Source organism: Pleuronectes platessa, chromosome 21, assembly GCF_947347685.1.
Source record: "Pleuronectes platessa chromosome 21, fPlePla1.1, whole genome shotgun sequence".
Classification (NCBI taxonomy): Eukaryota; Metazoa; Chordata; class Actinopteri; order Pleuronectiformes; family Pleuronectidae; genus Pleuronectes; species Pleuronectes platessa.
The window spans coordinates 7128587-7147949 of NC_070646.1; the positions used below are offsets into that span (position 1 = coordinate 7128587).

Consider the following 19363-nt stretch of genomic DNA (forward strand, 5'->3'; position numbering starts at 1 on the left):
ACCTCTCGCCAGGTAAGTCACCCTGTGGGCACCGTGGGCCCTCTTTGATTGTGCACAGGCAAATACTCTGACTATAGAGAGGCTGGCAGCACTTGTCATTGACGTCAGGCAAAAGCTAAACTGAATTGTGGTGCCTTTGCTTCGCTCGCAGTACAACTTCACATTTACGAGCAAAATAGACAAAATCTGAAAATGTTTTGGCCAATTCCAGTCCCAGTCCATCCCCGGGGTTCAACGCATCCAGGACGCATTTGAGATCCAATCACTCAGACCACATTAGGAGGTGGTCTGGGACAGTTTTGGCTATAGTCTGGGTCACACTGAGGAACACCTGCCCAGGGGATGACCACTGACCAATGAGTGGAATCCAATTACCTAGTAGAACTTGACCTAGTAGAACTTGATGCAGCCCCCCCTCCTCCTCTCTCCCTCACTCACACAAACATTGACAACACACATCTGTATTGCAGGACTGGCTAAAAACAACATAATTTGGTCTTTTTCAAACAGATAGGACGTCCGTATTTAGGGTAGGGGGGTGAGATTCGATCACAAGCGGTGGAGGAGCATTTGGACGCCATGTGTGAAATGACAAACTCGTGAGCGCACGGTGTTAGCACGTCAGAGAGCGGCGTTCAAGCTCTTGGTTTTATTTATCGGCGGATTTAGAAGTTCGTGGAAATAATCCCTGTGATTTACAATGCAGATTTGTTTCGACATCGACATGGAAATAATCGGCTTTATTCTTGCTCCCTCGTATTCTTTTTGAAAGTGGAGATGGTGCAGGCAGTGAAAGTTTTAGTCTATTTTAGATTTGACTTGCATGATCTAAAAACGTGTTACTCTGCAGAAACAACTACATGTCATATCTGGACAGGTGCCACAGCCCCGCAGGTGTAGGTGTATTATGACATACTATGATGAATGTCGTCATGTGGTCATGGTTATATTCACACAGTCCACTAGCTTGAAATAACGAGTTAGTGCTGTGAAAGTCTCTCCACATACACACACATACACACACACACACACACACATACATACACACACACAGATATGTCAGTCAATTCGGCTGGCCAGTGCTATAGATTTATCAAATCACTGACATTTTGATCACCAGGGTGTTTGAGGGCACTGGCAATTTCTGTCCGTCTCTTGCAATCAATCAAAAGGAAAACCTCCAGGGCTGAAAAAAATAGATATAACGCCAATGTAGAGGTGCCAGTCCCTACGGGGGGAATTCACTTGAAGCTGTTTTCCACGTATTTTCCAAACATTGACAGCGACGACATCTCTCGGCGCTTACGTTAATAAGGCAGTGACAGAAACATCAGACCAGTTAAGAAGTAAAATCAAGACCAGAGGCTCTGAAATAGTAAGTCAGTCGGTTTTTTTCTGATCCTAATGTTTTTCAGAAGCATCTAAATCAATATGTACAGTGCCTGTGTACTGGGACGGTCCATATTCCATCTCAGTAGTTTTTGCTGTGTGTCCGGGACCATTGGTATTAATCTGCCCTCACTGCCAGCTGAGCTTGTTTACTCAGCAGCAGAGGCTGTAGTTTAAGGTCAGAGCTCTGGTCGCTTGTGAATTAGAACAAAAGAGAGTACACCCACTCTCTGTCACTCAGCATCTTTCCACAAAGCTGAGCCTCACAAACACCGAGCGCTGTAACTGAACACCGAAACTTATTGTGACAATAACGATAAAAATTCATACCCATAGGTGCGTTAGTATATGATCTGCAGCTCAATACCTCCTCATTTGTGTCTTTTTGATTGTTAGCATTACACCACAACTACCAAACCAATTTTAATTGAAAGTTTCCGGAAGAAAAAAACTAAAGATTTGTATGTTAATCTGATCTAAATATGTATATATGTATACTTTTATGGTAAGAGGATGTTTACAGAAAACGTACAGTCGGGTTATTTTCCAACAGGAAACAAAACAAGTTGTGATTTGAGGACATTCAGTAAAAGCTGAAGCAAATCAGTAAATAAAAACAACGCGCCTTAGACAAACTGTACTGTACTGTACAATGTAGATGTTTTTATTAAATGTAGGATAATAATATTTTTCAAAAAAAACAATTAAGTATGGCTTATCCATGGAGTAAAGTAATATTGAATGGAGCCCCACAGTTTGATCCCTAAGTGGTTGAGGGTCAAGCCTTTCTGTGGGCGAGGGCTGCATGTGAGACGTGCACAGTATGGAGCGGTCCGTCTGCTTGACATATGGTGCCAATTACCTTCTGATGGGTTTGCCGAGGTAAAAAGGCCAATCCATATTGGCCCTTCCCACCCAGGTTTGCACAAGCAGCCATTCATCAGATTCTACGAGAACACCTCCCACCCAAATCCCAAACTAAACCCCAACCTGTCTGGGGTGGACAGGCAGCCTACACATGGCTCCCCGACTCCGTGAACAGACAACTCAAAGTCAAGTTTACAGTACACGCTGGTTTTAGGTAGGTTCATTAAGTGGAACCAAACCAGGGCCCAACTGCAATCTTTAATACTGCTCTCCATCCAGGATGACTTTGGAACTAAAGAAGCCAAGTTATAGACTTTTGAGAGTTTATAACTTAATAAGAATGTGTATTAAATACTTCCTTTTTTTTTTAAGTGAGAAAGTAGTGAGAAAAAAAGCTTGAAGATAAAAATTTGCCTTATGTACCACTACCCAACATAAACACAATAGATTTCAAAATTAAACCTGTAGATTTATTAGTAGATACATAAGTAGTTTGTACCTTCGTATGAATTTCTGTCCTCTGATGACACAAAGGATGAAAATAACCTGGTGTCTCCCACGTTCAAGTAGCTTTAATCATTATAATAGAAACCCATGTTAAACGCTAACACCTAGGTAATATCACACTTATGTAGAGAGCAGCTCGTCTTGTATGAAACTTCAAATTGTCTCCTCTAATTTCATTTCGCAGGAAATAATGTGACATTTCTTTTCTCCTTTTAAAATGTAGAGTGCTATAATAGAGTTGACCTTTGTACCTGGAAAATGTTTACAGCTTATTTATAATGGAGCCGTTTCTCTGCAGTGTTAAGAGCTGCAGTCTTCATTTTTTTACATTTTCCTCACACATTATATTTCAAATTTGCTGTGACATATATTATGATTGTTATATTTAAAACTATTAAAGCTGGAGTTGTATTTTATCAAATCTTTTAGTAATCTTCTTAGATAATAGGCCAGATGCTCAGTGTTAGAGTCAAAGCAACATATTTCTTACATATTCTTCGGGGTTGCAATCACCCAACCAGCATGTGTACATTTACCCACCCTGTCTGCCATCTGCCAGTTTGGCCAGTAGCAACGCAAGTTATATTTATGTTATATATGATCTGGTTTCAAGCTGATCCTCATGGATGGAGATCGTGCACGGACCTCCTTTTTCAAGAGGGGCAGAGAAGACATGTAGCAGCCAGCGAGAGGAGGGGACGGAGATGCCTTTATGTTAATGGTTTCTACAGATTCCAATCCTCCGTCGGTCTTTTTCCAGTTGCTCAGCCACACGACGCTGATTGAATCATGAAGTCAAGGTTGAGGTGGAGTTTAGGGGCAAATTGTGTCAATTACATAGTGTATATACCCCGATCTGCCACCAGCTAATCAGTCCAGATGTCTAACCAAACACAGATTCACCTTTCCTTGAATATATTATGCGACACAAAAATAAGAAAATAATACTCTAACACATTAAATGAAAGACAAATAAGCCCTGAAAATAATCCAACGTGGGGAATTGAAAAAAGGAATGTAAGTATAAAAATGGTTAATAGGCTTTTGGATTAGAAAAAGCCACAGCCACAGGAGGAGACGGGGCTCATCAACTTAGCCTACACAGAGACTGGAATATCTGCCCACATTAACCACAAGCATTATGGTACATTCTGTACGTGCACATGCCTGGCAACAGAGACACACCGAAGCTCCAGCTGTGTATCAATCATTAACCGACCTATCAAAATATTTCTGACTCTGGGGAATTTAAGTGGTATGTCTGTGAGCTACACATAATCAGACACTCAATATTTCAAAAACCTGCCAGAGTTCTTCTCATCAAATTTGTACTCTTGGCCACAAATTACATTTCGAATCGATGCCTGTGGTTTAAATTCAGCCAATGTATTGAAAGTTGAATTTTATCTTGCGAAGGCACCAGGTCTTTTGTGAAGAGCAGCTTGGTGAAAGTCTTTGGTTCCCCTGGAAAATTCTTGAAATAGCTATGGATGCATTGCCATGGAATTAGGTACAGATATTCTTGGATGCCAGTGGAAGAACTCGCTCTAGCTCCATAAACAGGTCTAAATCTCAACACTCACGCTGAACATCACATAAATGGCAACAAATGTTAGCACAGAGACTGCTTAAAACAGACACCATGCTCCTAAGTTGCACCAAAACGCTGTTATATACGTTTATTAACATTATTATGAACTAACTGGCTGCGAAATCTATGATAATCGTCTCTTGACATTAGGATTGCAGTAAAGCACGGCCCAGCGCAAGTCCACCTGAGGTAAAGTGCAGCTTAAGCAAACATGGAACTAATTCTAATGATATAGAGCCAGGGCTCCTGGCATGCATATAGACTTCACTTTGAATAAGCCTGTCTAGCATTTGAGTCACAGAAACAGCAACACATGGATTTCACCACCTGAGCAGCTGCCTGCGTCAATCTATGGAATGCGTTTGGGCCATGAACCACTTTCGTACTCACAAATAACTTGTGCCATGCAGTCTTTATCAGAATTTAAACACCAGGGATGTGTAAAATCTGTGTTATTATAATGATTTGATTCCCGAATGCGGAAAGAAACCGTGTTGTACTTGGTATTGGAAGAGAAAAGGTAATTTGACGAGGCAGCTCTGAATGTTCCTTTCTGTCTGTAAGAGTTGTTGGCACTCTGGGAGCAGTTATGGCGTCATTAACACCGGATTCATCTGTTGCTCAACTGTCCTCACGTATGAAACACAGCCTACTCGCCGGGGCATTACTGAAAGTGTGATTCCTGGAGCGACTCGGCCCAGTCACGACTCCTGCATATTCCACATGGCTGGCATTTAAGTCACTTCACCACCGGGATTGTATTCCCGTAGGCATCTGTTCAGTGCCAGTATATGGCTGGTGTGAAATCTTAGACAAAGAAGGTGCACCTTTAGCTGGTGAAATGATTTGGGGGCTTAGCAGGATCCAAGGGATAGCATGACCACAGCCACTGGGGGCATGCTTAAACACTCGTGCATGGTTTTGGAAGCAGTTATTCCTGGTCTGTGGGCCTCGGGCAATGACAGGTTTAGTGTGTGGGGGCAGGAAATGGCAACCCCTCTGTGCAGCGCCCAGCCAGTTCTGGAGCGCTGTTATGGGGCCAGTGGTTAAGAGGGAGGTGGGGGACAGGAGGGAGGTCAGGGCAAAGGGCAGGCCAGGGCAGCACAGTTATTCAGGGTAAAAGGGGACAAGAGTAGAAGGCAAACATAACAATTCCTAAACTGGTCAACATGCAGAGAGTGAGAGCATGAGAGCTTGAAAAGTGAAATAAACAGCCACAATTACGATGACAGCAAAGGCTTTCGAGTGCAAGGTTTTCACTTGTAATAGAGTATTTATAAACTGGGGTATTAATACTTTTACTTATATAAAATATCTCTTTTCCTCAGAGGAAAGAATGTGAGAAAAGTGAGAAATAACACAACCCTTACTTTTCTTAAGCAATAAAGAGCGTTTTACTCTCTGGTTTTGCTGGTGCAGCAGTAACTGTGTTGGAATAAAACAGAAGCTTATGGTAGCACACTTTCTAATATATTTTTTTTACTGTAGATTAACATTTAGCATGATAGTACGATTGTCATTTGTAGATGTTGCTAAACATAGATTTTCCAGTTGTCCCGTGGATCTCCTGCTGCTTTCCTCATATGTGAAAGACAATGTCGGGATAATTCGGGGACACAAATGTCCGGACATTGAGTACATGTCTGATAACAGCTTATGTTCCCGTTAACACAATTGTTACCAACATTAAGTTTGCTAACATTAGCAAAGCCACCGCAACAATGCATTTGAATCCTTCTGCAACTTTTCATTTGTAAGGATGAAGATTACTATATTATTTCCATTTTTAACAATTAGAGAAGCTGATTTTAAACATTCAAGGTAACTAATTATCTCGTGCTTTTTAAACAACCCAGCCTCCAACACCTTTGATTATAACTGAGTCAAACAACTCCATGCAATCAAAGGACTCCCTGCTGCTACGTGTATCATTCAGCCGCCTAACAGCTCATTGTTATTGTGAGCTGGACACACAAATAGACGAGCAACAGCTGCCAGCTCGCACAACACTGTATTTTTCTTGGCATTAGTGGGATAGAATGATAATGACAACGGGTGGTGAGAAGAAACCATGTGGTTTGTTGATGTAAAACAAGCGGATCTAACGGAAATTCCTTCTGTAGCGATAGAAAAAGGTGAAAACAAACATTTAGATTCAGATGTTGTTAAAATACATTGTAAATCACAACAAGGTGAGGTATTACAGTCATTGTATTGCATTATAATGAGATATGTTTGCAATATTTTTATCCGCACATTTTAAATGTTGCACTAAACTGGATTCTAAGGAAGGTGCGTCAGTTAAACTAGTAGACAAGTATACACAATTTCCCATCCTGTTTCAAAACATACATTAAAAGGAGGGAGATCTATGTTAGCGTTGGAAATGGTGTGTCTGACAGCTGTTGTGGGGTTGCACAGGGGAGCTGCCTTAGCCATTTTTTGTTCTCACTGCACATGCTGCCACTGAGTGACCTCAGCAGAGAACACAATGTTTGTTTCCATAGTTACGCAGATGATACACAACTTTACATTGCCGCTGAGCCACATTTTGATAATGCTCTGCACTCCATTACTGAATGTCTTTCAGCAATAATTACATGGATGAGCTATAATTTCCAAAAGCTTAATGAGGATAAAAATGAAATCCTTTTAGTCGGCCCAAAATCCAAAAAGAGAAATGCCTGGAAAATAATCTGGGTCAGCAAACTCCTTGGATTGAATCAGAAGTGACAAGTCTGGGTGTTACGCTCGCATCGGAGTTTCAAATCACAAAAATGAAAAGGTCAGAAACAAGCAGATCGGATTTGTGTTCTGAGGTTTTTTCCATGTTCAATTTCCAATCACTCACTCTGCCACTTGAGAACATGCTGGTTCTGGATGTAAGAAACAAAGCAGCTAAGTGGTGCTTTAAAGTACAGCGTTTCTCAGTAACTAAGGTTTGAAAATCTGGACAATGACTGCAATCCAGGGGGTTTGAGTATTATGTGGAGTATTCAGGTGATTTCCCTGATTGGCCCCTCAGCTTTGGTTGAAGACGTGCTATTCAGTGACTTTACTTGCGTCAGTGCCCCCGTGGTACATATGGCTTTAAATAAACACCGCAGATCATAATCTAACAGGGGTTTGTTTGGCTCACAGTCAGGGAGCAGGAAACCAGCAAAGAGATCATTTAGAAGTCACAAGCACTTTGTCGCAAAACTTTTTACCACCAGTTTACTTACCTCTAAAAAATGTGCAATAACTTTTGTGTCGTTTATAAACAGTAGTTTTGTATTTGATTTTCTGATTTGTTTTATAATGATCTCTATAGACTGGAACAGTGACTGCCCACTCTTTCCCATTAATTTTCTCCACTGACGTTTCATATAATCCTTATAAAAAGAGTTTTCAGACCGGAACCAGGTTGATCGGCTAAAATATAACATTGAAAAATGGAAAAGTAAAGGATACAGGACTGCCTAAATAATTATTAAGGAACTACATGTCCCATTAAACCATTGTGAATGATCCCTTACCAACAACTTCCAGCACGCTTACTCCTGAATTTGACCTTGCTGTTAGTATATAAATGCAATATTTGTATGTATTTATAAAGTTTTTAAGGTTGCGTATTGCATAGCAGCATGGTGTAGTAAGGCTGAACGATGCGATCATAGCTGATGTGATTTTTCGCAGACGTAGTCAACATTTCCACGGTAACAGTGAGCTCCGCCAATCAGAGACGTCGCTATTACACCTGAGGATTGTGGGTAGTGTAGTATTTCTCCCAGTCAAACAAGTGTTTCTTACAACACGAGGGCTACTACTGGAACGTTTCACAATCTTGCCGCTTGTGGTGTGTCTACCTTGGATGGTTACAATATAGAATCTAAACACCTCGTGTTGACGTCTAGGGTCTTGTCTGTGGGAACTGCTGCATGGCTACAACTAATCCTTCTCTTTATTGACTCTATACAAGGCGCATAAAATCATTAATGAGGAATATACGCGGAGAGCATAAATAACTCAAGGATAATGTCACATTACTCATCAGTGGGCACTTTAAACTGAATGTATCTTAGGATCATTTCAAGTTTACAACTATGGAAACTCCCTGAAAATAAATGAGCTCCTGAATGGTGACTGACTCGTAGCAGCAGCTGCGTGTGCATGTAGGTCCACTGGCTCACAAACCTCCTCTGTAAAGTCCCATGGGATGCTTTATTTATCTGTGCTGCCCCCCCCCCACACACCCACACACAACTCTCTGGTCTCACCTGCTCACCTGCACCTGCTCAGATAGGATCCAGTCAAAATAAATCATTTTGCAGACAGACGGCCGCAGCAAACACTCCTATTGGCATCGGTGTGTGGAAATTCTGATTAAAAACAACAACCTCTGGCTCTTCCACTTCCCTCCGCCCCCCCCGCCTCCCGCCCACACCGCACTCCTGGATCTAAATAAGAGCCTCTCTTCAGGAGTCGACGCACACTCCAGGGAGGAAGAAGAGGGACCAGTCTCTGGTTCAGGTGGGCTTTCTCTCTCTTCTCCTGCCAATGTTTCCTTTGGCTGTGACCGACCCCACCTTGTAATTAGCCCACTTATGTCAAGTGGTCGTTCTAATTGAGATGAACACAAAGACCCCTTAAGCCAAATGAGCGTTGGAAATAATGGAGATTAAAAAGCTAAGCTGAAATATACTGTAGTTCCAATGGGGTTCGTTAAACTCACCTCGCTGTCCGTCTCCTCCCTCACTCACTGTCTCTCATTTTGCTTGTTCTTCTTTCTTTAAGGAATAATTGGGCAGCCAGTGCTGCTGCGGTCCCCACAACCTCTGCAAACTTAGTTCCACCCCCCTTCTTCTTCTTCTTCCCTATAGACCTTTACTACCTTTTCCTCAAGAAAACCTGCTCACAGCATTCTCCCCTTTCTAAAAATATTTTTCCACTGCCCCGTCCAAACCATGAGGGCCTTTCTTTGGACACACACCCGCACAAACACAGCGTGATGGTTCCCTCTCGCCGCATGCATTTCAGTTCTCTCACAGCCTGGGTGAAGAAAAGCATCAATTAAAAGAAGAAGAAAAAAAAAAAGAGAAATCCCACGAGCTCTCGCCCAGCGGGAGGAGATTTGATGTCTTCATCTCCGCTCTCTTTGCTTTAAACCACGTCCGGATGGACTGGCTGGAAGCAAGTGATCTTCAAAAGTCACGTTATCTGTCCGAGCGGTGAGACGTCTCTGGGTAAGCAGCCTGCACAGGATGAATCAAACGAGGCTGTGCAATCCTCAGCCTGGTGGTCTGGAGGTTAACACTCGGCAGGCTCAGAAAAGTGACATACTGCACAGCCAAAGACATGTAAGTGCTTTTGGATATAATGAATAGAAATGAGAGGGGTGTAGGTGGATGATAGAAAGGGAAACAAACAGAGCGGTAACCAGATTCCTTGCTCGAGTCCAAATCTTTACATTTTTCACATAAATTCAGCATACATATATGTTACATAAATGCAGCATGTAAACACACACAGGACACTATCAAAGTAGACGCCGGTGTGCACAGACTGCCTGGGTCGACTTTCTACCTCGAACGGATGGAAAGAAAGGCCCCCGCAGCTATGTGCAAAGGAGGATGTGGCGAGGTAGAAGGCTCTCTACCAACTCTGGCCCCAAGTCAGAAGATGCATCTGCAACGTGGGGTCACGCCTGGTCGGCAGCAGGGATTTACAGGCCCTTCAAGAAGAAGAAGAGCCCCCTCCCCTGCACCCCTTCAAAAAACCCACCTCCCTCCCTTCCCAGGCCCCTCTGAGAGCTGGCGGACGGTTAGGGTCTCAGAGTAAATATATATTTTTTCTCTATCAAAGACACATTTTCCAACCACTGTCAAAGAGGGGGAGGGCGCTTTGGAAGAGGGGGGATGGCTATGAGTAGGGAGAGGGAGCAAGAGAGGGAGAGAGAGTGGGGGTGAAGTTTTTCCCCCCTCTTCTCAGCCCACTTTCTCCCACCTCTCGTCCGCTGCTGCCTGCTGGGCTCCAGCAACATCTGGCACTGTTTATCACCTGGCCTGCTGATTCGGGGGGAGGCTGAGAGGGAATCTCAGTACCAACCTGAGGTCTGCTATGGCTGGGTTAACAGATCATTGTGATTTATTACAATCCAGGACCTGTTCTTTGGAGATTTGGCCAGAACGTCTACTGGTTATGACAACGCTGTATGAGTACACTGTGGCATTAATAAAATCAGTTTTGCAAAAACTGGTATGCTGATGAAGAAGACTTTGGTCAAGATTAACTAGTGGGCGAAGTTTGGCTGTCAAGATTGACAAGGCGCCAAAATTGAATAGAACAAAAATAAGAAACTTGGATGTGTAAGACCGAGTAATAATGTGATATTTCTTGCAATCTTTTCTTAACTTTGGAATTAGTTGTGTATTGTTGTCGGTCTCGTATTTTTCTTTCGGGTTCAAACATCTTTTGTCGCTGCAATCACAGATCTCAGCAGCTTCAAGTGACTTGTAGAGTAACAAACGTTACGTTTAAATCTGTTTTGTACCAACATACAACGTATACCCTTGAGGTCAAACACGTTAACTGTAATTTTTCCTTTTAAAATATTTAAACCATGCATCCTTTACAATCCATGTGCGCGAGCTTGCTCTAACCACGCGGATAACTTTCAATGCCTCTTTCCGTGTTTTAGTTCAACACTCTTCTTATTTTCAATTAAGCTGCACCAAATTGTACACAAATATCACTATTTTGTTATTACCTAAATATGTCAGATTTTAGATCCATTAATTATTCCCTGGGAAGTAAGGGAAAATGTCTAAAAAACACAATATCTTGTAATGTTTAAAAATGTTAATAATCAGCAAGGAGAGGTTATGGGTTCTTCCCTGACCCTGAAACACATCCTTCCACCAAGCTGTGTGGAAATCCCTCCACCAGTCGTTGTGTAATGCTGCTAAATAACAGACAATCCAACAAACAAACGCAGATGAAGACGTAACCTCCTTGGCGGAGCTCAAAGGAACAAACCTGGAACCAAAACCGTCTTCTTCAACTCTGGGACCGGGTGAGGTCTGTTTCTCCTCACTTCACTATATTTAAACATGAATATGTGTTAAATAAAAGGTATATGCATAAAACTGGAAATAAAATTACATTAGAAGCGACGTGAACGGGGATCTGGTGGCGAGTCTTTTCCCGAGCCTGGCACCAGAAAGTGACAGACGGAGGGAGCGTATAGGGGAAAGACAGAGTGCCTGGGACAATGAGGCCCATTGATACGGTGGAGACAGGACCGGGTGCCTCCAGCACGCTGAGAACGGCTGACGGTGCACAGAGGCACAATGATTACAGTCTGCATTACAAATGGCTAAAACTGAGCCGCGGTCCAGCAGAGGCCACGGCATCAGTAGAGACCTTGTCCAGAGACGGAAACGCCACCACCAACTTCTTTTGTTCTCTTTAGGTCTGACTACCAGGAACAGCTTTCGAAAGATGAAGGTGAAGCTACTTTTCATCCCCTTTTTCAGCTGCATTTCCTCCTTACAGCACGTTTAATGAAGGGAAACTCAGCTCATCACTGAAACACTCAATCCATGTAACAAACAAAGCAGCTGCCACTGATATGAAATGTTACTTAATACTTGGCCCAGGAACAAGCACAAAATAATAAAACTTTAACAGAGCTGTGAAATCCCACAAGTACTCACAGCCGTTCCCCGCCCCCTCCACTTTTTTTTTTTCTTTCGCTCTTTTCCATTTAAACCCAGAGGAATTTCATTGAGTTCTAGAGATAACGTATGTTGCACCACAAGCGTTTTTCCACACTCTGCAGCTCCTGCCTACACCGCGAAGGGCCCCCGCTCGTTCAGGGTCCGCTGTGGCTGGGAGAAGACATTGACCAAAGTTTTGTCGCCATCTATGGGGTCCGCGAGGAACTGCACCCAAGTCCATGATAATGCACTGATTTGGTCCCGGCATGACGTTGGAAGATTCATAAGAAAGCAGCGTTTGTTTGTGGCCTTTATGGTTTGATGTTGGATTTAAACGTGAGAGAAAAAATTATTCAGAGAGGAAGGGATATTCAGAATATTCTTCTGGACTTTGAGTTTCTCATTTATAAGTAAATTAAACTCTTCAGCAACCCCTCAAACTCGGTTTTCCATTTTGTTTCCCTCTATACTAGAGACTGGGTGTTGAAGAGCACAGGGACGCAGAGACATACCTGTCTATATGTGCAGATGATGATCTCTCGCAGATGGTAGTGCATGGGGGTCATGGTCTCGCTGACGGAGTCCAGGGCCGTGTCCACCTCCCTCTTCATCCTGTGACCGTCGGGGAGCAGGCGAACCAGCTGCATCACGACCTGGACGGCAGGGAAAGGCCAAGAGTTTCAAGCAATGTTTGCAGAGCTGTGACAAGACTGCGGAAGCACAAAGAAATCCGCCTCTAAAATGGAGGAATCCTATTTTAATTGAGCAGATGGAGAGGCAGGTGCAGCCCCATTATACTTTCCTCACATGTACAAACTTTTGCAAATAAGTGGCATTGGGTTAGGAGAGGGGATAAAAGTATTGAATTTCCTGTCTTCCTTCTTCATTCACAAAAAGAAGTCTCAACACAAGGTTAATTTAGCAGCTGCTCTGCTCTTTCAATCACACAACCGCCCCCTACAGCGGATGGAGGTTGGCAACGTCTCACAACACAGCAGGGATGGAGGAAGAACTAGAACATTTTACTTCGGTAAAAGTACAGACTCAAAGTATTAAAAGAAAAAGTATTTGCCAAGTTGAATAATGTAGCCTACTCCCCTAATGCATCAGTTTACTACATCATTAATTGTGCCTACTATATAATCTGTTTAATACAAGAATAATGCAGACACATTCATATCAACAAGGAATGCTGCAGATTATCTGATATCATATTAATATCAGGGGCTAATATCAACTGCCCGCTCTGATTGGATTAATGAACCAATTCAGCTCTCGTTATCAGATCTAAATTTAAAAACAATGTGTACATGTAACACAATGCACGGGGGAAATGTATTGGACTAAAAAGTACAGATGTTTGCTGATGCAGTTGCAGTTTCTTTCTGATCTTGAAGACAAGATCTTGAGCCTTTCAGTGAATAATCCACAATCTTTCTATACAAAATGACTTGCAGTTGAGTTTGCGTGTAAAGAAGAAATCCAACTTTCCTGCCCAGAATTGTTGTTTTATCGGATTATGTAAAGAAATTTGAATTCTCTTTGTGTTTGAAATGTGCTCTGCAGATAAAGCTACAGCAGCATCTACCCTTCACACCACGTTTGCTGCTGTACCATCACAATGAAGCCGTACTCCGATGAGAGCTGATCAAAACCATCAGGCCAAACGTCAGACATCCATCTTTATGAAACATTTTGATTATGGTTCTGTGTTGACAAGAAGATCGCTGCCTGTCAGTCCTGACATGATGTCGTCAGCTACTATTTGACATGCGTTGTAATACTTGGACGAACTCTACAGAGCAACTAAATGTACGCTACATTATAAGTATTTCATGCCTGCTTTCTCAAAATGGTTTGTTTACACCAAATTCACTGATATAAACTAGGCCCTGTATGGATTTTTTACAAAAACCTGCAAAGAGGTAACGTCATTTATGTGTTTGTGCATGTCTTTCCCTTATGCTCTTTCTATACATTTCCTATCGGAGCGTTATATAGCTGCACTTCATCAGAAGAAGCTTCCTCTGTCTGTGTCACACCGGGAGAGAGGATTATGTAACACCACAGCGGCACAGAGGGAGGCTGTGGCACCTTTTTCTCGCAGATAAGGCAACGGGAGCAGCAACACAACATTTCCTCGAAAGGAACTGGGGCCGCACAAGGTTTCCGTGGCGACCGACCGCTCTTTGTTTCCCAGAAACTGCGGTGGCTGCGCCGCTGTGAGTGGCATGTCATGTGTGCCTCTTTCTGTCTGTCCGTGTTTACAGTGCGGCGGACACAGCCAGCAGGTTCCAACCACTGATTCAATGTCACAATTCTGAATCAAGAAAGGAACAAACACCCCCAGCAGCGTAAATTCACAGCAGCTTTTCCGAGCAGAGGAGAAAAGCTTTGGTTTCTGGTTTGGTTGTGTCCACGCTTTCGATCACAGGTGCAGAGTCAGAGGTTAGGAGGCTAACCAGGACTACACATAATCCTTTAGCACACAGTCGTGTTGTGTGCATTGTCGCATAAATCTGAATGCAGGACACCGCGCACACATTGCAGACAGAAAACCCTTTACCGTGGAACACGTGCAGAAATAAGTGGCACTTGGTGACGTTCTTATATAACCAGTGGGAGCTGTTTGGGTTGTCAGGTGACGTCTCACACAGACAATAACTACTCAACACAAGAGGAGTCCACAGATGACAACTACAGGCAGACAGACAGAAGTAACTAATCATAGTTTTGATAATAAATTAACGTATAATTTTAAGTCTAATATCCAACAGTCTTCAAATGTCTTGTTTTTATGACCATCTATTTAAAATCCAAACATGTTCATCAAGTATCAAGTGTATTTTCTTGCTTCAAAATTACTAATACAAACTATAATGATTCACGAATCCATATAATAGATATTTATCTGCTTTTGACTGACTGTTTGATTAACTGACTTTTTATTGCAGCGCTAAACACTCGGCTTTACTTTTCAGTTAACAGCAGCGGTGGTAGTAGATTGCATTTCTTCTGAATATGGGTTTACACAATACTTTCTTGTTATTCCATTTAAAATGGAGTGTGAATAATTTATATTTTATCCTTGCAAGCTGGAGAGGGTTAAGGTTCGATTGCTTCAAGGATACATACCTCGAATTCTCCTTTTGTGTATTTGGCATCCGGAACACTAACAATCTCATCTTCTGCAAACTCTGGGAAACCCTGAGAGAGATAGCCACAGGTTTGAAGGTTATTTTAGATGATAAAAGCCTCATTGAGATTTCAGGTGAAACTGTATCAAAATACGATGACAGGCGCTTGAATGAACATGCAGAAGGAAGCATCTTACATTAAAATGCCAGAGAGTCAGAACAGAGATGACCATGGCGGTTGTGGTCCTGCCTTTGCCGTTGGAGCAGTTAAAAACAAAGGCTGAGCGGGAGTCTTCGGCCAAGGAACTCTTCATGGCATCCAGCAGCCTATCGAAATCCTGAGAACAAGAGCACACGCATTGGAAATCAAACACAAAAACAAACACACAGACTGCACAATGACACGTCTTAATTAGACGTACATGTATGTGTTTCATAAGGAAATCAAGCGATGATATAACATATCAATGTCCTGTTTATCATAATCTTCTTTATATATGTTGCATGAAGTCAAATATAACATTAGATTGATTTCACTACATCCAGCTTAATTTTACATTTATTACCACCGATTCAGTGAAAGATTCCAATAGAAATCTAAAAAGATACAACTGGGGTGGTTGAGAAAAGGTTATTAGATGTTCTTATGAGAATGACAGTCACAGTCTTAACCACCAGAGGGAGCACTAGGTTTATTAAATGTCTCTAACGCTCCGGTACCAGGGAACTGAGACACTACTTCGGCACATCATGCTTGTATGTTTGTGAGTATATTTTTGTTAATGCTTCCGCTCATGTCATTACCTCCTCCCTGGGCGCGCTGCACTCCGGCAGAGGGATGCGTTTGTAGACGAGGCCCTTGTGGGAGCTCTTTTGCTGGTTGAAGATCTCCTGGACCGTCATGCAGCTTTTAAACATCTTCATCTGTTTGTCCTGCTCCAGCGTCACCTCCAGCCACTTCTGAGCTCGCAGGACCACCTCCTTCAGAGACGTCTCCAGTTTCTACGGGCCATGAGGGGACAACAGCACTCTCACGTCAGCTGTGTGAAGCTAGGGCAAAACTAGTGTAAAAACCAGTGACTTTCCCAAGCACTCTCGATCATTAATCTGATTGTAAGCGCTCTGAAAACATCTAAAGAGAATCATTTCCACTCTACCTCTATTAGCTGTGGGTCAGATGATGGGATAGGAATGTGCTGGTCCAGGCACGAGGGCTCCCTGGGTGTGAAAGTCTGACCGTTTCCTTCCAACACCAGCTCCTCCTGCAGGTTCACCCACAGCACGTGGCTGTGCTTCCTCTTCTCATCCGTCAGATGGGCCAAAACGGCTCCGGTGGCCTGAGCACAGCAAGTTTTACGATAAGAGGACGGGGAGGTGGAAGTCCTGCACCGGCAGCCACAAGTTGGCGTGCAAGAGTTTTTTTACTGCCACGAATATTAATGCAAGCAGGGATGGAAGCATTCTGGTGGTGATTACAAAATTAGAGATAACATTTCTGTGATGTTGGACATGCGTATATTCTTTCTTTTTACAAATTTTATTTAATATTTGTTCTCTTTCTGAGTACTTTTAAGAAATGCAACCTCTCTATATGGAAGACTCCCCTTTAACCATTCAATATTATGTTTGGGTTTCATACGATTAAGGGAACATTTGGTATTTGGTATTAATGCAATGCTGCACCTCTGATGTCGGCTGAGCGACTCCATAAACAGGCATCTTGGGCACTCGTCTGAAGTTGACCGCCTTCATCTCCTTCACCGTGCTGAGCACGTCAGGAGCCAAGTACTCATCAGCAACCTGTGCACACGCATATCACACACATAGCGTATATGAGACACTGAAGGTTTAGAGGATTACGTGAATGTGTGAGAAGATGATGACTGATCTTAGAGAATGCACATGCACATTGTGTAGCAAGCTTTATTGGTAAGAGTCACATCAGCAGTAGCATTGGTTTACATAAATTAAATCCGTATCCTGCATGACATGGTTTTGGTTTCTAGTTACAGACACAGATATAATTTACAGAATCATTCTTCCTCACCAGGACGCGGGCTCCCCTGGTGACCAGCTCAGCCGGTGCCGACAGCTCCGACAGGTCCATGTGGGCCAGCAGTCTGTACAGCCACGCATGGCAGCACATCCACTGGCTGAAGTTGGACACAAAGGCAAGAGGATACTGCAAAATGCAACAGCACAAATAAAACGTTTATTTCATGTCTTCCAATCTCCGGCGAATAGGAATTTGCATCAGTAAAGATATCCACACGTCACCTGTTCGTGAAGGTACGCGTTAAACACAATCAAGTAGAAGTAGCGCTCCAAGCTCTGCATGGTGCGGTTGAGAAAGTAGTCTTTGGTGCTGCTTCCCTGAGAAACAAATACAAGTTTCAATGTCTGCCCATGGTAACAACCCATTGTTTTTCTTTATTTCTCCAGTGAAGCAGCTCAACTCAATCTGCATTTAAGATCCCATTGTGAATGCTCTGTCAAAAATTCAACTCTGGTAATTAAGTGCTCCCTCAGATTGAGAGCCCACTTTGAAAAGGACTTTTTACGCATCATTACACTTAGTCTCACTCTTACTTTATTTAGCAGAGCATTAACTGAGCAGAAGAAGACTTTGGAAATCGCAAGCCAGCACATCATCATCACACTTACCTGTATTTGATAATCTTCTCCGATCCCTTCCAGCTTTCTCTTGTTCTCATGTATCGCTTCTTTTATGTTGTGCATTTCTGAACACAGGGCGATAGCCTGGTCAACCTGTCAGATCCAAACAAGACATTGTAATTTGACCTTTTAAGAACATGTATATAAAAATACTTAAATAATCTTGCAAATAATAATAACAACATATTTGTCCTAAACATAAATAACATATTTGTCTTAAACCAGTTGTAATGATGGTGTCAGTAATCTGCTTTACCTCTTCCATGACCTGCTGTCCATTCGGCAGCTTGTTGATCAGAGACTGGATGACCTGGAAAAGTGGTTTAGGCTCTGAAGCTGCTGCCTCCTCAACCCTGCAACACAAACCAAACATGGTCAACTCCAATCTCAACTGACATCCAGAAGAAAAGAACATGATTTCACAAAGAAACCAGTTTCGAAACTCCACCACGAGATTGTGATGAGGTCATTCTCCCAGTTTTCCAGATGCGTCAGAAGCAGAGTTCTTACTGAGACGGCGGCTGTGAATCCCCCCTCAGGCGATTCATGACCAGGGTGCCCAGGATCATGGCAAGGTTGGTGCGGCCGACGCCCACCTGGCAGCTGAAGAGCAGCGACGGCAGCGGCCGGGACGCATCGTGTCCCAGGGACAAGCTGGGACTCTCCTGGAAAACATGTGGAGGAGAGCGTCAGTCGTGCTCAGCAGTAAGTAAATGAGAAAACATTGACATTTACACCAAACTCAGCAGGTATTGCCAGTAGAGGAGTTTGACTTTCAGTTGTTTTCCCCCGGTGCATCATGTTAGACGTCACCATCGCTCTATAAACTGAGGCGCTCGCTCACCTCGCTGTCCCCGGTGCTTTGTTTCCATCACTGCCGATCAGAGTCTACTAAAACCTACTTCTACCGCAGTCATCTGACTCGGGCGTGAATGCCGATTGTATCCATTCCAATTGCACACAAATGCCAGATGTTAGCAGCTGTCAGTGAGATATATAACTTATTAGACAAGGGGCTTAACTTGCATGACAGAAATCAGTTTTAGTGGGTCACAGGGTTTAGAATTTGGGGAATATGAGATGAGAAATTAGATTTTTAAAGCAAGTTTGACTAAGATAATTGGGAAGTGTGGGATCTTTCAATAAGGAGGAAAATGTCATGTGATAAATATTGCATGAGAGAGAGAAAGGGTCTCACAGGCCTTAGCAAATGCTCTGATCCAAACACTGTTGTAAAAAAAGGGAAACGAGAGCTACTTTCCAACCACAGGGAACTGGACCGGCTGCTGCAAGTCACTCCAAAAAAGGGCAAAACACAGGGAAAAGAACATCCTGTGTGAGTGAAGGGCAGGACGGAAACCAGACTGAGCGGATGACCAAAGAGCGGACGTGAAGTTGAGCACAAGCTGCAGGTTCTCTGCCATTTTTATTTCAAATAGCTATCACACTTTGTTAGCACAGGCAGGACGGAATCGAGGCTGAATGCAGTAAAAGAA

At 43.0% G+C, this 19363-nt stretch overlaps 1 protein-coding gene across 3 annotated transcripts in view; it reads right to left on the reverse strand.

Annotated features, from left to right (window-relative positions):
• Window positions 1–19363, reverse strand: part of pald1a (phosphatase domain containing paladin 1a) — a 46529-nt gene that overhangs the window by 14113 nt on the left and 13053 nt on the right. For all 3 annotated transcript variants that reach the window (XM_053413505.1, XM_053413504.1, XM_053413503.1), the window contains 11 exons: window positions 18378–18532; window positions 18124–18220; window positions 17856–17960; window positions 17469–17564; window positions 17239–17373; window positions 16875–16991; window positions 16349–16528; window positions 15996–16193; window positions 15389–15529; window positions 15190–15261; window positions 12567–12707 (listed from right to left, as the gene is read on the reverse strand). In XM_053413505.1, coding sequence (XP_053269480.1) covers window positions 12567–12707; window positions 15190–15261; window positions 15389–15529; window positions 15996–16193; window positions 16349–16528; window positions 16875–16991; window positions 17239–17373; window positions 17469–17564; window positions 17856–17960; window positions 18124–18220; window positions 18378–18532 — 1437 coding nt within the window. The remainder of the gene's footprint in view (window positions 1–12566; window positions 12708–15189; window positions 15262–15388; window positions 15530–15995; window positions 16194–16348; window positions 16529–16874; window positions 16992–17238; window positions 17374–17468; window positions 17565–17855; window positions 17961–18123; window positions 18221–18377; window positions 18533–19363) is intronic.